Here is a 16,669-nt window from a genome sequence, read left to right as displayed (position 1 = left end):
GATCGATTCAAAACAAATTCGAGCATCTCCACAAAATGTGTAGTTTCGGACCAGACCTAAATTAAAGTTAATAAAAACTCTTATTCATTATGAAAAGAAACTAAAACCCCACTGATGAGGTTTTACCATCCCCCAAGCCCTAAAAGATGAGGTCTCAGTTTCTTTTCATAAAGAATAAGAGTTTTCATTAACTTTAATTTAGCTCTGGTCCGGAACTACACATTTTGTAAAGATACTCGAATTCGTATTGAATCGATTGGAACCTTCGTTTTTGAGTTGTCGCTGCAAAACAAAAGAAACTTTTTTTAACCCTCGGTTGTCACACCTACTTTTTCGAACGTCGTTGTCACACTGGGTCAATTTGACCCTGCCAATTTTCAATCAGTTGTCTTTTAAAAACTATTTGTTAAATTAAGTCTCAAAAATTCTGAGATAAAGTTTGAACATCGTAGAATATACGCCCATCGTTGAAAGTTGACATTTAAAGCGTCATCATACTTAAAAAAAAATTGAAGCAATTAGAGTTCTGACAAAAAGTTTTTTGCTTAAAAAATTGCGGGGTCAATTTGACCCAGTTTATATATATTTTTGACTAAACAAATATGTTTTTTTTAAAGCTTATGATGTTAATGAACTTCATGCCAAAGAACAAGTTTCAGTTCCAATTAGTTTCGTTGTAATTAATTGAAACAGAAATGCTTGATTTTAGACAGGCACGACTGCCTAAGTAGTACCCTTAATAGGAACACGGGACTCTTTCAAAAATTGATGCTACTGATAGAAAGACAACGATCTCCATTCGTTCCTTCATAAAGAGAACACCAGACGCCTCTCGCTACCTTGAGCGTCATCTATTTCAAATGCGCCCCAACACATGTATATGCATGCGCCTCATGCAAATGTCTTCTTTCTTATCCCTGGGATTCCGCGAAAGAAGAGGCCGTGGTGTTCATTAAATTTATTAGTTCTACCAGAGCCCGCAGGCGCGTTCCAGTGTTATCAAAGAGCCGGAGTTCCAGGCGCGGTTTCGTGAATATTTCATGCGGATGACGGTTTAGAAAAACCGATTTCACCTCTCGTATCAGAGGTAGCTGGCTTGGGAATCGCAATGCTTTCGTGTCACATCGATTCCTGCCTCGATTAAGGTTGATGTTTTAATACGTCGGATGATAAATCAGAATTTGGAATCGCCTGTAGAGATGGGAGGCACATGGAACCAACGAATTCAATGGAACTGTAATTATAAATTTGCAAGTGCAGATTCGTGTGAAGTGGTACTGTGAAAACTAGTATCAGAAATTAAGTATTTTCATGGTAGAAAAATAGCATTGCAGTAGTAACACTTACGCTTAAGCGTAATTATTATAGAAATCAGAAACGAAAGATGATCGAGGGTGCTGAAGCCAACAAACAGAACAAGAGGATTCGTTTTTAGAATAGCATTACTAAATGAGGATAATAGTTTCTAATATTTCTTACACAATAGGAGGACCAAGTTGCATTATGTAGGGGAAAGGTGGGATAGTTGATCAGCGGGGATACATGATCGCATCTGCTTTTTAACCCTTAACTGGTATACTGTTTTTGGCAAACGTGACTGGTATACTGGGGTCGTGGCAGACCCCAAATAAAAAAGGACACAGAAATTTGTAAAGTCGACACTAGAGCAACCACTATGAATATTTTCATCTTTGGTAATGTATAAAATAATAGAAGCGTAGAAAGTTAAACTATTATTATAAAATTAATTAGAAATTCAGTTTACCAACTTAGACAACTGAAAATTGTACATCGAACTTTGGGTGCTTGGGGTCACGAGCGACCCCAGGATACCAGTTAAGGGTTAACCGACTTCAAAAAGGAGGAGGTTATAGATTCGAGCCGTATGTATTTTTTTATTTTATGTTTGTCCCCGCATAACTCCTCAGCATATGGACCGATTTTGATGATCTTTTTTTTATTCGAAAGAGGGCGATGCCCCGGTGGTCCCGTTCTACACTGCATCAATATTGGCCCGATACTTTGCCAGTTCTGGTTGTTGGTTGAATATTGTCAACTCTACTATCAGATGGCGCTGAGAGCGCCGCTACTCGCCAAGCGGGATTCCCCTCGTGATACATACTTCGATGTTCATTGTATTAAATATATTCGTTCTAGAACTTTCCATAATTTTCATGTATCTCACCTCATGTAATTGTCTTTCTTCAATAAATCTCTCTATTATTTTTTAACACTGGTTAATAATAAAGACTATTGTCACCTAATTATTATTATTTTATGTGCGTACGCGCATATCTCCTCAGCATGTTGTGTCAATATATATATATATATATATATATATATATATATATATATATATAAAACTAAAATGTTAAAAATAAAAAATTAAGAAATTAAAACCGACTTCAAAATAATAAAAATGCACTAAAAAGTAAAAAATAATTATTTTCCTTATTCAATCTACGACTCTCACATTTTTTAAGTCGGCGCCTCATCATTTTCACTGTTTAAATCTGGCGTCGATTTAAAAAATATGAGAGTCGTAGATTGAATAAGGAAAATAATTATTTTTTACTTTTTAGTGCATTTTTATTATTTTGAAGTCGGTTTTAATTTTTTCTTAATTTTTCAACTCTCAAATTTGTACAAGTATATTGAGAATACTCTAAGAATCACAACTTACATAATTAAACACAAACAAAGCAAACCATCATCATTATTTTCATAAAAAAAAAGCAAAACTGTGATCAACTATCCCACCTTTCCCTTATTCGATATTTTATCAACCAGTGAATTGAAGAATCTTTTGTTCGCCAATAATTAGTTTCGTTTGCAGGTGATAATTTCTATTATCCTCGAAACTCTCTGAGTCAATTTTTTCTTAAATTTTGAACATTCATTGCCTATTTTTCAATTCAATTCATCCCACAAATTTTCAACAAGAATCACACCCACGGCGTGTAAAAGCCATCGCACAATTTTAAATAATTCTTACAAACATTTACATCGCTCCAGAGATGGCTGTCCTGCATAAAAATGTGATTATGCTCGGCAAACCATTCGATGTTGTTACAAAGTTATCCCTGCACCGCCAATCGTGTTCGCCATTAAAGTGACATTTCGAAAGAACAGCTCGCTGGTCCGACATTAAATGGATATCTTGCATGAAAATCTACTGTATTGTGAGCGGACTGTATCGCCTTCCATTCCTGAAGAGAAGCAGAGATTTCTTTTCCATTCGTCGTCGCCAGGTCCAATCGCTTCGAAACTGCGGAAATCTAGCTTTATCAAGGCGAGGGAGAATTTGTTACGGTCGCATGTGAATTCTGCAAAAGGCATTTGAAGTTGATTGGGCCGAGGTGGCAGGACATCTGGTCCTTTATATACGTCGAACGTTTGCATGGTCTGGAATTCCTTGAAGGGGAGCCAAGCGGGAAGACGAGTTTCTTCTCAGCTTAAAGTGTCTCCATTTTCCAGCTAGCGCAGATCCAAGCAGATGCTCCTCCGGAGATTACACAAGTCAGCCTTGATTCCCTTCTTTAGTTTCTTACAGGGAATATAAATACTGATCTACAGACACGGTCCTAGACCGAAGGTTTAATATTGTCAAATAATGCAATATTGTAGTCAAATGGTAAACAAAGTTGTTTAACAGCGACGTGAAGTTACTTTTTTTTTAAGGTTTGTTACAGGTCGTAATAACTGTAATTACAATTCGGTCAAAATGAATTTCCTCTTCCCAAACGAGTTCGTTGAAACCACGTGGTCAATAGTGTTAGATGAAATTATGTAATATTTTATTATTATTATTATTTTCGAATGCTTACAAGAAAGTAGAATAAAGTGGGTTTTAATAAATGTAAGCCATATAATTTCAGTATATTATAAATAATCTTGTTCAGCTTTTGGGAGGAGTCAGAATTCTTTACAAAATTTTCAATATGCATGCAAAGTAATACATGTTAGAAAAATATCAAATAAGAGTAATAGAAGGAAATTTGATGAATTATTGTGTAAATCAGAGATGTTAGAAAATTTATCGCTAAAAGAAAGGGAGGAAAGCATAAACTTGTCGCTCGAATTTTATAGAGGAGCTCTATATGCGTTAGGGTGTCCCATAGGGCACCATAAACCTTCTAGATATCAGAGTTCCAGACCAGATCCACTCGAAGATTACTCTCATAAATTACATAGAGTGGAATTTAATTCGCAGTTCGAGCAAAAAGAATGTGATTCCACATTAGAAAAAGGTTGAAACTGTAGTACACACGTTTCTTTCCTACGATACTTACTCTTCAACAAAATTGACTCTGAATATCTGTTCCTATTCTGTTCTGATAACCCTGCACCACCAAGACACTTCGTGTTTATCCATGCGAATAATCACTTCATTTTGGTGAAATGAATATTATAACAATGCGCATTGAAGTGATTTAACGGATTATTGAGTATTAATAACTGGTTTACATCGTTAATTTATGAATTTGTTGAATTAATTAAATTACACACCGAAATTCAGGTTAAGTTTTAATGTCCTGGTAAATGCGATGAAATATATGTCAAATTATTTTAATGGGGCCATATGAAATAGTGTATTTCACTGAATCAAAAAATTACAAGTTTTCATGACTTACATTTTTAAATTTCAGTTTGTAAAACAGTCTTTCGTTTCATATAGAAAAACATTTCTAGCAGCTCTTAAAAATATAAATATACTAAATGAAGTTGTTGGTAAATTTTTACACCAGCGCATAGAACGATAGAACAGGATTCGATAAGGTATGACAGATGCGTATACCACCGGAGTATGTACTGGAGGAAAGCAGGTCGTGCAAGAGCTAGGAGATTGGGATTGTCTATGGTAAGACAAACTTTTCATATTAATATGACTGGAACTATATTTCCCTATAACTCTTCGCACCAACGTTATTCTAAAAATTCTTTCCGGCAGAAGTTACTCAACTTAATGAAACGCTTTAAAATTGTGAACAAAATTTCAAAAAATTTATGTAAAATTCTCAAGTTTCGAGAGGAACATATTTAGTCTTCTTTTTGCTCTACACAATGTCACTGAATAATCATATTCGAATACGTACATGATAATTCCATTTTGTTTTGCAATAGCAATCTTAGCTTTTAATTAAGTGTAATTCAAACAAAAAACCTTTCCTCATATGCCCAGTACAGTTTTACACAAAAAGCCATTTGCTAAAAGTCGATTTTTTTTATTTCATTTTTCGAATGTTCAACCTTTTAGGAATACGTGTTTAACAAGATTTGTTGAAATTCGTAAAATTCCCGAAGTTATAGGCATTTGAGTACCGACAAATGCATGGGTCAGAACCGGCCACTCAGTGCTCACGTAAAACTTTAAACGCGTTTTTCTCGAAACAGTGTTCTCAAAACGGTGGGAGCTGTATTTCCAAAAGTTATTCTCCAATTCGACTGAACCTTTTTTTATTTTGAAGAATATACTTCTGCCTAGGAGGGATACCAGAAAAAAATACAAAAAATTGAAAATTTATAATTTTCAAAGGCGTTGAAAGGATGAAAAATATAGGGGGAAAGTGATTTCAAACTTCAAGTGTTGTTATTTTCTAAAGAAATGTCATTTTTGTAATTTTCTCTGGTTTCCTCTCTAGCCAGAAGTATATTCTTCAAAATAAAAAAAGTTTCAGTCTAATCGGATAATAACTTTTGGAGATACAGGTCCCACCGATTTGAATGAATTTTTTGACGCCTTGACTTTAACGACTCCCCAGTGCCGTCTGCAATGCTCAAATATAAAACAAAAAATATATTTCTATAATCTAAGACATCCTTAATACAATGCAAGAAGTCCCATAAAATTATATATAGTAGTTTTCCTTTAATTAATTCCTAAAGATCGCCTATTTTTTGGGGCTCTAGACCCGAAAGTCCCCTTAACTGAAGCATAAATTGAACTTCGCATTACAAATTAGCGATCTAACGTTCCAAGAACAGCTGGGCAATGGCCACCAGCCCCAAAATGCATAAATTCCGTTTGAAAGCATCGAATCGATACAGTCGATGAGGAATAGGTTACAACAACCCACAGAAAGCACTGAACGAGCAGAACGATTGTCGTAATCACTATTAAGCAGCAGCAATAGCTTCTGGCTGCTTATTATCGCACGCGGTCAGCTCAGGCGGTTGTCAAGAGGAATAACGAGCTTCCCCGTAGTAAACACAGAAGCCAGAGACCAGGACTAGTTTCACGGAAGGTCGATGTCGCTTGTCCTGGACGAACGCTTCTTTCAATGAATGTTAAACTGCGCTATCCGCCGCAGAGGCCATTTCCATTCGGGACTAGCAGACTGTTTGGTCAGGGAACTTTACCGTATACAGATGTCAACCGAAGCTGTCGACGGCCAGCTAACGTATAGCGACATCGCATGCAACCTGCCTCCGCAAGATGTAAATTTTCTGCGTCCACGTAACTCTAACTGCCTGGCCCTTCCAAGACGCTAGGATAGATGCGAGTTTATGGCGCGATCAGCTTCGAATAATCTATTATCAATATAGTCCCCAGACTGTTTTGTCCGCAGGCACGGTGCCGCAATTCTTCATAAGGTACGTACGTGCGCAACTCGCACTTCTTCGACAAATCAATGGTAGTAGAGTGGAACGAACGAGTCCCTGATTGTCTCTTAACCTATCCCAGACCCAACGCTAATGTATTTATAAGTAAAACTCACAAACCGTAATCGCGGATAGACGAAGCTAACCGCGTAAACGGTTCAAGGTAAAGGACTGACTGCTACTGATTGATGGTGACAGGTAAATGTTGCGCGAAATTGGTCCCTATGAATTTGATTTGGCGACGCTTAGGGGTTTAACGGTAACGTTAGGCTCTATGAGCTTGGCTGGTTCTTTTTTTGTCGAGTACATTGAGTGCTTGTGAAGAAAACTGTTCGGACGTGAAAAATTGACGTCTCAAGAGACAAGTGAAGGGTAAGGGGGAAACTGGGAATGTCGCAAAACAGCTTTATCGAGAAAAGTAAGTGTTTTGTTCGATTGCAGTATGGACTTTGTGATTCAGGAGTGGTGGTTATGTGTGCATGAACTGCGCCTGCTGTTTCCCCCTCCATCACTGCGGCCCCATCGCTCCTAACTCTGGTGGGGACTGTGCGACCCACGGCGGTGAACAAGCTGCTGAGCCCTGCTTTAAGGGGCAGCGTGGCGGGGAAACTGGCTACAAGCGGCGCTATTTTAGAGTGGGGACGGTTACCGCGGCAGCGATTTTAGAGTGGGGGCCGGCTATCCACGTTCACGCATGCGCGCGATGACGTCGCGATCGTTGAACCAATCAACGCCAAGAAGAAAATTGCTGGAAAATTCGTCGACGCCAGCGCCAAGCCAAGCGGCGTGAACGCGAACCAATCAACGCCAAGATGAGAAACGAAACGACGCCAGCGCCAAGCCAAGTGAGGCTGCAGCCAACCAGCGTCGACAACCGATTCCCCGGCGACGCTGGTTGGCCGCGGCCTCACTTGGCTTTACGCCACTTGACTTGGCTTGGCGCTGGCGTCGGCGAATTTTCCAGCGATTTTCATCTTGGCGTTGATTGGTTCGACGGTCGCGACGTCATCGCGCGCATGCGTGGACGTGGGTTGCCGGCCCCCACTCTAAAATTGCTATCGCGGTAGCCGTCCCCACTCTAAAATAGCGCCGCTGGTAGCCAGTTTCCTCGCCACACTGTTAAGGGGTTACTGTAGTATAACTGCCCGTTTTTCAACGCCATCTTCGGGAATTTATTTAATAAGAACTATAACTTTATACTATCTGGCGTTTCGCCTGCATATTAAGGTATGTTTGAAGTAATACTCAGATTTTTTTTGGACCTCTTTATCGCACATATAAATAGATATAGTCGGTGGCACAAACCTCTTTAAAAAAGTTCGTTTCTAATAGACGTTGATGTGGGAACTGTTCTAGCCATCCAAACTGGAAAAACTAAGGTTCATTTTCTTTATTATGTTTGTCGTTATGATTGGAACTGCAGAGGGCCCCTAACAATAAAATTTTGCAGAATGATTTGAATTTTGAAAAAAATGTTCGATTTTTGCTGTTAAATTTAGCTGTCTTCGTTCTGTAGAATTAATTTTATAGAAGATAGAAACTGGTCGGAGGTTCCTTAAATATTAGCTACGAGGTAGGTACATATATTATTTGACAATTTAACCGTCTCCTTTCCCGCAAAGCCTTCAGTTCCCATAGATTCTAGGTATCTCCTCTTCTCGCATTTACATCTACCTATTAACAAACCTGGCGCACATTAAGCAATGAAATTCGTGAGAAATTGATTCTACAAATTGCTCTAGATATCAATCGGATACAGTTCTATCGCGGAGACACAGCAGTAACTCTACGTATGTGCCTGTTACCAAGGAACTCCGAAGAATCCTCCAGAGCAAACTGATGACATTATCGTGACAAACATCGTGGTTTTCTCTCCACCCCTTGAAACACCATCGCCAACTCGCCTTCGCCTTCCGTTGTACACATTTCCCCAAAGCAGATTTGAAAGTGCACTCGGCGAGTTTCGCGTAAAGCGTGCTCGAGTATACAAATACCTGCGGGCGATTCTAAAAGGCGCAGGAACGACACGGCCGAGATTTCAAAGTGCACAGGATACACTTACGTCTCTGGACTACGCGCCGAGGGGTCGGGGGTAGGAGGGGCGAGAAGCTGTATGACGAATAGGAGCCACGGGGTGCAATCTGAAGAGAGGAACGGGTGTACGAGACGGAGAGCAACAGGTTGCAAGCAGACCTCGGGGATGTCAAGCGGAGAGAAGACGGGAGAGAGTGGCTCGGGGCGATCTGTATTGATCTCCTTATGAGCGCTCAAATTACTCGCGTGTCCTTGCGACTCTCCTGCTTCTTGTATACTCTTCCGCTTTACGACAAGTTGTAACAGGTAACAGGAGTCTGAATTAAATCGAAACATCCGTTTGCTAAGTGTTCATCCCTCAAATGGGTGACACATGCACCACCAACGACTTATAAATGACGATTGCTTTGCGCTTTGCGTTGTGCGGGGTAGTGGCGGATTCAGAGGGGGGAGGGGGCTCCCTCGAGGGAAAAATACTTATTTTAATTTGCAAAATACTTATTTTAACTTAGCAATATGAGAGAAAATATGATAAATTGATACAAAAAAAAACACTCTTTCATTTGGCAGGAAAATATTATCGGGAAGGTCCCTGGTTTATTTCTCAGACTTACGTCTCCCCTCCTCAAGAAAAACTTGGATTCGTCCCTGCGCCCCCTCCCCCCCCTCGAAAATCCCAAATCAGCCCCTGGTGCGGGGTGTTTCAAAGGTTACTAACAAGAGAACATCCCGAACCCGGAAATTAAAAAAATTCTGAAACTGTTTGAATCGTGGCAACGGTGTACGCCAGGTAGTCATGTATACAGTGTATACTTGTACAAAGGATACAGTAAAAATTTGTAAAAACACTACCAAGCTGTAAACATGTATTTAGTAATTTGTTGCGAGCCAGTACGAACGCGCAAAGGGACGCCACAAGTGTAAAGTGGAAAGAGAAAAAAAGATGGACGCAAAGCGACGTTGCCGCATTTCGCTCGCATATTTTACGCTACTTTTAATGAAAATATTATATTTCTAACTGCATTAAACATACTTTTTGTTTAATTGAATTCCAGAACAAAATATGTAGTAATAATTTTATTAGGAATAGACATGTAAATAACATTTTTGTCTACATACTTTTTTTTTATCTAAGATTGGTATCACTGCAGAGCTCCCATGTATAAGCATAGGCTTACCCCTCTCGCCGCCTGCCCCGCAAGTGAGGTATCGAACCTCCTTAACTGGCCAACTACTGGTGCCTTTACCTTACTAATTTCTGTCACACCAAAACATCCTATCTACTTCTAATTTCTAATCGCCGGTATACGTCCTCCGTAGTGTCTTCACACCGGACTTGTTCGACGCGAATTAATTCCCCCAAACGACAGGTTGGGAACAGCAGGTAGTAAGAGAGAGAAAGAGAGAGCCAGTTAATAAACCTCGAGAGAAGCCTCGATCGAAATTGCACCGCAATTTCCACGATTTGTCGCAAACAGTGGCCCAACCGCTACACAGAGGTTAATTACGTAAACAGTGTTGCTATTGTATTTTTGTAACGGCGAATCAACGAACGTCCTCTACTACCCCCCAAACCCCCTCCCCTGCGTCCGTCCACGCTTAACGAAAGCTCGGCAAGTAGCGAGCGGAAAAAACACCACTCATTTGTACCGACGGTCACACACCGCCCATATAATAATTCGATTCAATTATATCGTTCGGCGGGACATGGTGCTTCAGCTCGTTTGTAAAATCGGGTGAATTTATTTGACCGAAAGTCATTAAACGAAACTGCTGGCGTCCCCTCCCCCCCCCAATCCCCATTAAAACTCGCGGATTTATCGCCAAGGTCAACTCCCGGGGCTTAATTAATCCAGAATTCCAGCGAATTCGAGGGTAACGCTATCGCGGATAAAGCGACTCTGATAACGAGTCTTTGTAAAGATCACGGAAGAAAGCTCTGCTAGTAGGAAGCGGAACAAGAAGGATGGTGCTATAAAAGGAGCTTCCACGAACATTTTTACAACGTTGCAGGTCCTCTTAAACTTCTGGAAGAGAAGATATCGAAACTTTTCCAACTCGAACCTGTAAGGTGGGGACTTTAAACAAAATTGTTGATAACTCTTTATATATTCGCGAAGCTCTGGTTAATCCTCGAAATTTCTATTCGAAATCATTTCTAAACGGGCGCTTAAATTAATCGATTCTGTCTGGCTAGAATGTGACGAGTGATTCAAGTGTGAGAGTTTAAGGAGATAGGGACAGTTTATGGTCAGACACGCTCTGCAAAGCAATTTGATCGGAGCTGTATCTGCCTGTAATTTTTCACACGGAGGCTACTCTGAATATAATTTTCAGCAAAAGTTAGCAGTATCGATGCAACATTCAAAAATGTAGGTAGGGTAAAGGACCCAATTACTAACACCTAACCAATTACTGTCACTTTAAACTATTTTACTTAAAATAACGAATAAATAAACGTTGTAAAGTCATACACAAAAAGAATTATGTAATTCAATCTATAATCTATACTATAGATTATTTATTCGTTATTTTATGTAAAATAGCTTAAGGTGACAGTAATTGGTTAGGTGTCAGTAATTGGGTCCTTTACCCTACACGAACGTTTTAGGAAGTTTCAATTTAAGAACCTTAATTTATAACCATGCTTGGTTTTTTAAAAGTAGCATAAAGTGTCCCTTTCTATGCCAGCGCCTATAAAAAATCTCATTATCGCAGGAAGTTGGGTAAGGAATTTATGCGGTATCAAAAAATTCGTTTGAAGGAAGATCGGTAATCGATATAAATTATGATACGAGAATAAAAATAACTGCCGCACAGTGGCGTGTTTCGAGAAGAAATGTGAATAAATTCAATTTCCGACTTGACAGATAATGAAAATATAAACACAGGAGAATGTTCTTAGATATTATGTTACGCTACATGTAATGACCAAAGTTTGTTTTGTCTTTAAAATTATTATCGACTGCTCTATAAACGTTTAAAGTTTAACAAAATTTTCGCGTCACTTCTTCCGCCCTTCTCTTCCACTTTGGGCTCTCTTTTACCATCTGACGTCATCGGTTCTTTTTTTTGTTAACTAAATATGAAATTCTGAAAAAAACGTACAAAAAAGAAATCCCAGAGCAGGTTAAGGAATTCAGGAAGGAGATTATTCGATTTTTACGTGATTTTGGTTAATTGTCCACTGACATTGTTACGTTTGTAGTTTTTAAATTTGGCATGCGTTGATTGTGCCGCTGAAAGTACAAAATAAAATCATTACGAACATATATACGTAATTTTGAATGTACTGGTTTTCCAAAAACTAATAAAATCGTTCAATTTCACTGTTTAGTTTACAAGAGAAATAGCCTGATATTTCAAGTCACCGCGTCAAAGTACATAATAAAAGGCGGTGAAATAATTTATTCACACTTTTTCGCGAAACACGCCACCGTACGCCGGCACGCGTGCGGCGCCCCGTAACTTATGAATTCCGCGTAATTAGGTGGGCAAACAGTGGCGGCAGCTGCGCTCGGATTTTCTCCCGGCGAGACAAGGACAGGCTCGCGGCAGAGAAATTAGAAGGCGGAACGAGGAAAAAGGGAGCAAGACGATAGGAGAACGAAGGGTGGAGGCGCGGTAGAGAAGTGGGGAGAGGCAGGGGGATGAGGGGCTTGAGCCAGGAGGGATGGCATGGAGCACTGGACGAAAAGAGGGTTCAAACTACCTCGGTTCATTTCCATAAATACTGCCATACTGTCGTACCGGCATACGAACTGTCTATCCCTGGCGAAGAGGGGTGTGAGTCACCCTTCCTACGTCGCGAGACGCTTCGTGTCGCCAGGCAAACGACAACGGAATCGCTGTGAATACTGCGAGACTCTCGTCGTGTTCATGGAATTTGCCTATCAGGTATTTGTTGCTGTTTTTCGTGGCCCTGGTTCGGGAGGAGCTAGTGAATTCAGGAGCGGATCGATGAGGGGCGCGCAATAGCGGCCTTGAGAAGGAAAACAACGATCCCGTTTGGGTTATTCATACAGATTGGCTGCGCCACAGGGAGAGAAAAAAATTCTATTGGGAGTTTGGTTATAGGGTGCTTCGGCGCGGATATGTTAGCGATATCGGTATAATTTTCTTATCAAGCCTAGTGGCACGAAGTGGCCTTCAACGCTGTGGGAAAAAGAAGGCTACGTACTGCGTTACATCGGTAAACAAGAGGCCACTTAGAAGTCTAAATAAAATCGTTGTAAAACTTGTACGTGTTTCTAATCAACGTAAGCAACATTTACTCGGAACAATTTTCTAAAATAACGAGCGTGTGAGAAGTTAGAGGGAGATATTGCTCCTGGCACCTTGGTCCGCGAAGCGCACATGGCCGTAGACGAGAAATGAAGGAAACATTGCATATTATCGTGAAGACCAGGTGCAGCCTACGATTTCTTTTGCTCTCACCCCCCAATATGGTTCCATTTCATAAAAAAATAGTCCCTGAAAAAGATTATTACAATCGGACAACAGGGAAGGGTGCCGACCGGGCCTTAAAAATTATAATTAATCAATGGTTTGATTTTAAAGAATTTCTCGAAAATGATAAGCCCTATCGAAATTTTGTTCAAATAACATTAAAAGAGCATGAAATTTTCTACAATTACTGTATATACAAGTTTTTCGTGCCTCCAACCGATTTTTAAATAACAGTGTTTGAATATAGAGAGTTCTGCACGTCGCGCGTCCCACATGTACGGTGTGACGTAGTGTCTATACGCGCGCTTCTCTACATTCAAACGCCATTATCTAAAATATGGTTGGAAGCACGAAAAAAAATATATATACAATAATTGTAGAAAATTGAATGCACTTTTAATATCACTTGAACAAAATGGTGACAGGGTTTACCATTTTTGAGAAACTCTTTAAAACCAAACTATTAATGAATTTTAAACTTTAAGGTCTGGTTGACACCCTCTCCTATTGTCCCGTTACAATACACTTCTTCAGGGACTATTTTTTATAAAATGGCGCTAGGTTGTAGGGGGTGTGAGCACAGAAATACAAAAAAAAAAATTCGACGCGTATATATATAAGGGCAGCCACCCTATTGCACAGAAGCGATCCACTAAACACAACACATCAGACCGCCCGGCCGCGACAATGGAAAGAAAAAAAAAGAGGAATGGCAGGAGGAGATGCAGAGGGTCCGGAAACTAGAGGGGCGGGAAGAGAAATGGATGCGAGCAGAAGCCGGGGCAGAAAAGAGCCGCCCGTTAAATTATCCTTCCCCGCAATTATCACGTTCCGTCTCGACTCCTCCGCGCGCTTCATATTCCTCTCTGATACCTCTACCTCTTCTTCTCCTCTCCGTTATCTCCCATTGCTCGAGGATCCCGAACCGCGGTTGAGGTAAATCAGGGCCGGTAATATCGCGTTCCACCGCGTAACCGGGCGCGCGCACTCTTCCGAGTTTATTTCACTCGCCATTTTCGAACTGTATTATATTCGTCCCGCTGCCTCCCGCCCCTTTATACCCCAGTAATTCCATCCCCAGGCTAATTGCGCGAGGGCGAAAACGCGATCCACGGTTATACCCGGAGATAAGGGAAGAGAACGGCGGAATCGAAGGCGGCTGCTTTGTGCTTCTTTTCGCCAAGTGGTGCCGAAGCGATTGCTGTAATTGGGGGCTCACGGGAAAATGGGCTAAGTTTCGCGTATTATGGAAAGTTCCCTCTTGAAATCGAGACCTGTTGAAAGTTACCCCGCGTCGGAACCGGAGACGTGTAGTTACTGAGTGACTGCGAAAGTCTCTGGCTAAGCGACAGGCGTCGCGATGAAATGCTAGCTGCCGACGTTATACGTTCCCAACTTTGTGATACATTAATGCATTACCCATCACAATTTCCAGTAACGAGATCGGGTAGCAGTAGCTATACGGTTATAATTGACAGCACATCGCCAGCCACCATAGTTCAGCAAACTGTGCTAATAGCAAATTCCTATACATGACTGAACACAAAATTCCCATTTTCTTCACCCGAAGGTGTCAACTAATAAATAACAGGGTAGCCTATTCTGCTACTACACGGTTGGTTCAAAGAATATGATTAAATCTGTTCTGTTAAATGCAACTGTATACATATTGTAGCAAGAGGAACCAATGTCCCCTAAGTCCCTATGAACTCTGCTTGAAGATCGTGGCAAGCAGCAGGTTAGTGTCGTCAAAGCCGGGTGCATTTGTGCGTGGTAGGGAAGTATATTCGGTGTATTTAAAACGATAGCGGAATGACTAATGTTTACTTAATTTTATTCAAATCAGCATGCTACTCCACCGGATCCAAGTTCTTACGTCAAGGAGCACAACAGCGTTTCGCACGCGCGAGTTTCGAGTGGATACATAAACAAGAAGGAATTTTGGCCGAGGGCATGAAGATGGTAATTTTGAAGCAGTTCCTGCGAAGCTCCAGCAATTTATAGCAGTTCTGTAACGGCAGCTGCTTACGAAGTTTCGAAATCTCATAGGTCTTCCCATGGAAGTGGTCCTATTACTCGCACAATATATACACACCATGGATTTCAATTTTGATTTTAATCGCAAGATAATAGTTCACCAACAGGGAAACACTCTACTATATGTAGGGTAGACCGGGGTGAATCGGATCACTTTGTGTTTGACGGTAAAAAAATACTAGTCGGACATTAAAAAATTAATTTTATTATTATATATTCGTGACTAGTACACTTTTGGCTTTAAGATTAATAATAGAAAATAAAATCAAAGGTAAAAATGTTTGTTCTGCAAAGAAAAAACCAAAAAGTGAGAAATATCCGATTCACCCCGAAACTTGGGGCGAATCGGATAACCCATCAATTTTTGAAAAAAAAAACTGAAATTTTCATAACAAAACCTTTAGAATCAACTTAAACAAATCTAATTTAATGACAGTGAAGTCAAGTGACACTACTCAGTACACAGATCGGAAGGATATTGCCGTTTTTTGCCGCCTCTATCAGCACAACTCAAAGTGGCATCGCTCTTCTCACAAGGAGAGTATTTTAGGTGTCCGCATCCGATCATTTTGATTTTTGGATACGTTATAGAGGACCGAAAAATAAGAAATACGTGTTTTTTTATTTTTCCCCGTTTTCATATTTGGGGGGTGAAAACTGCGTTCAATGTTAGGGTTGAAGAATCATTTTTGTGGAATATCTCGAGAACTATTAGAGATAGGGGAATAGTGTCAATGGACGAATTTTGTGTCTTTGAATGCGAAATATGACTGACTCACCAGATTTTCAAAAATCCACAAAAATGATTTTTCAACCCTAACTTCGAACGCAGTTTTCACCCCCCAAATATGAAAACGGGGAAAAATAAAAAAACACGTATTTCTTATTTTTCGGTCCTCTATAACATATCCAAAAATCAAAATGATCGGAGGCGGACACCTAAACTACTCTCCTTGTCAGAGAATCTTCTGAAAGTGGGCGAATTAATTTTTCACCAGAGTAAATACAATGCCATCTTCTCAAGACCATTAATTTATTTCTTTTTTGTCATTTCTCTAAATTTAATTTTTATCACAGATTCCTTTATTTTTATTTGGAGACACCATGATCCCTGATTGCTCTTTTTTATGTACGTACTAACCATCTGTATATAAACAATTATCATATTTATAATCATAAAAATATTCAAATGAAAATAAAGAGTGATCCGATTCACCCCAAATAACGTGATCCGATTAGCCCCACATATAAGTATTTGAAAGGGTGTAGATTACATAAACATATTATGATATAATAGTCTAAAATACATGAAATACTAAACTCGGGCTCCGTGCAAACTAATAACAATAAACTTGCGAATATAAATATGAAAGCAATAATGCTGCTCCGAGATTCGGTACTTATTACCTCTACGTTAACGCGACTCCTTTCAGCTTCTATCTCCGACTTCAAGCTCCCGAAACAAGTGTTTCTTTAAACACTGTTTTTTTATTAAACGGCTTATATCTTTCAGCAGAGACAAAACGGGGGACTGGGAACAATATTG

At 39.9% G+C, this 16,669-nt stretch overlaps 1 protein-coding gene across 10 annotated transcripts in view; it reads right to left on the bottom strand.

The window, feature by feature from the left end:
* Positions 1–16,669, bottom strand: part of LOC143369102 (uncharacterized) — a 366,056-nt gene that overhangs the window by 82,459 nt on the left and 266,928 nt on the right. The window contains exon 1 of one of the 10 annotated variants that reach the window (XM_076812560.1): positions 12,372–12,380. The exons of the other annotated variants lie outside the window; for them this stretch is intronic. Within the exon in view, the coding sequence (XP_076668675.1) occupies positions 12,372–12,377 (6 nt within the window). The 5' untranslated portion in view covers positions 12,378–12,380. Of the gene's footprint in view, positions 1–12,371; positions 12,381–16,669 lie in introns of those variants that run through there. 10 annotated transcript variants of the gene reach the window in all.

Source organism: Andrena cerasifolii, chromosome 5 (assembly GCF_050908995.1).
Source record: "Andrena cerasifolii isolate SP2316 chromosome 5, iyAndCera1_principal, whole genome shotgun sequence".
Taxonomy (NCBI): Eukaryota; Metazoa; Arthropoda; class Insecta; order Hymenoptera; family Andrenidae; genus Andrena; species Andrena cerasifolii.
Note: the sequence above shows the minus strand (reverse complement) of the source record. Positions and strands in the feature narration are given on the sequence as shown.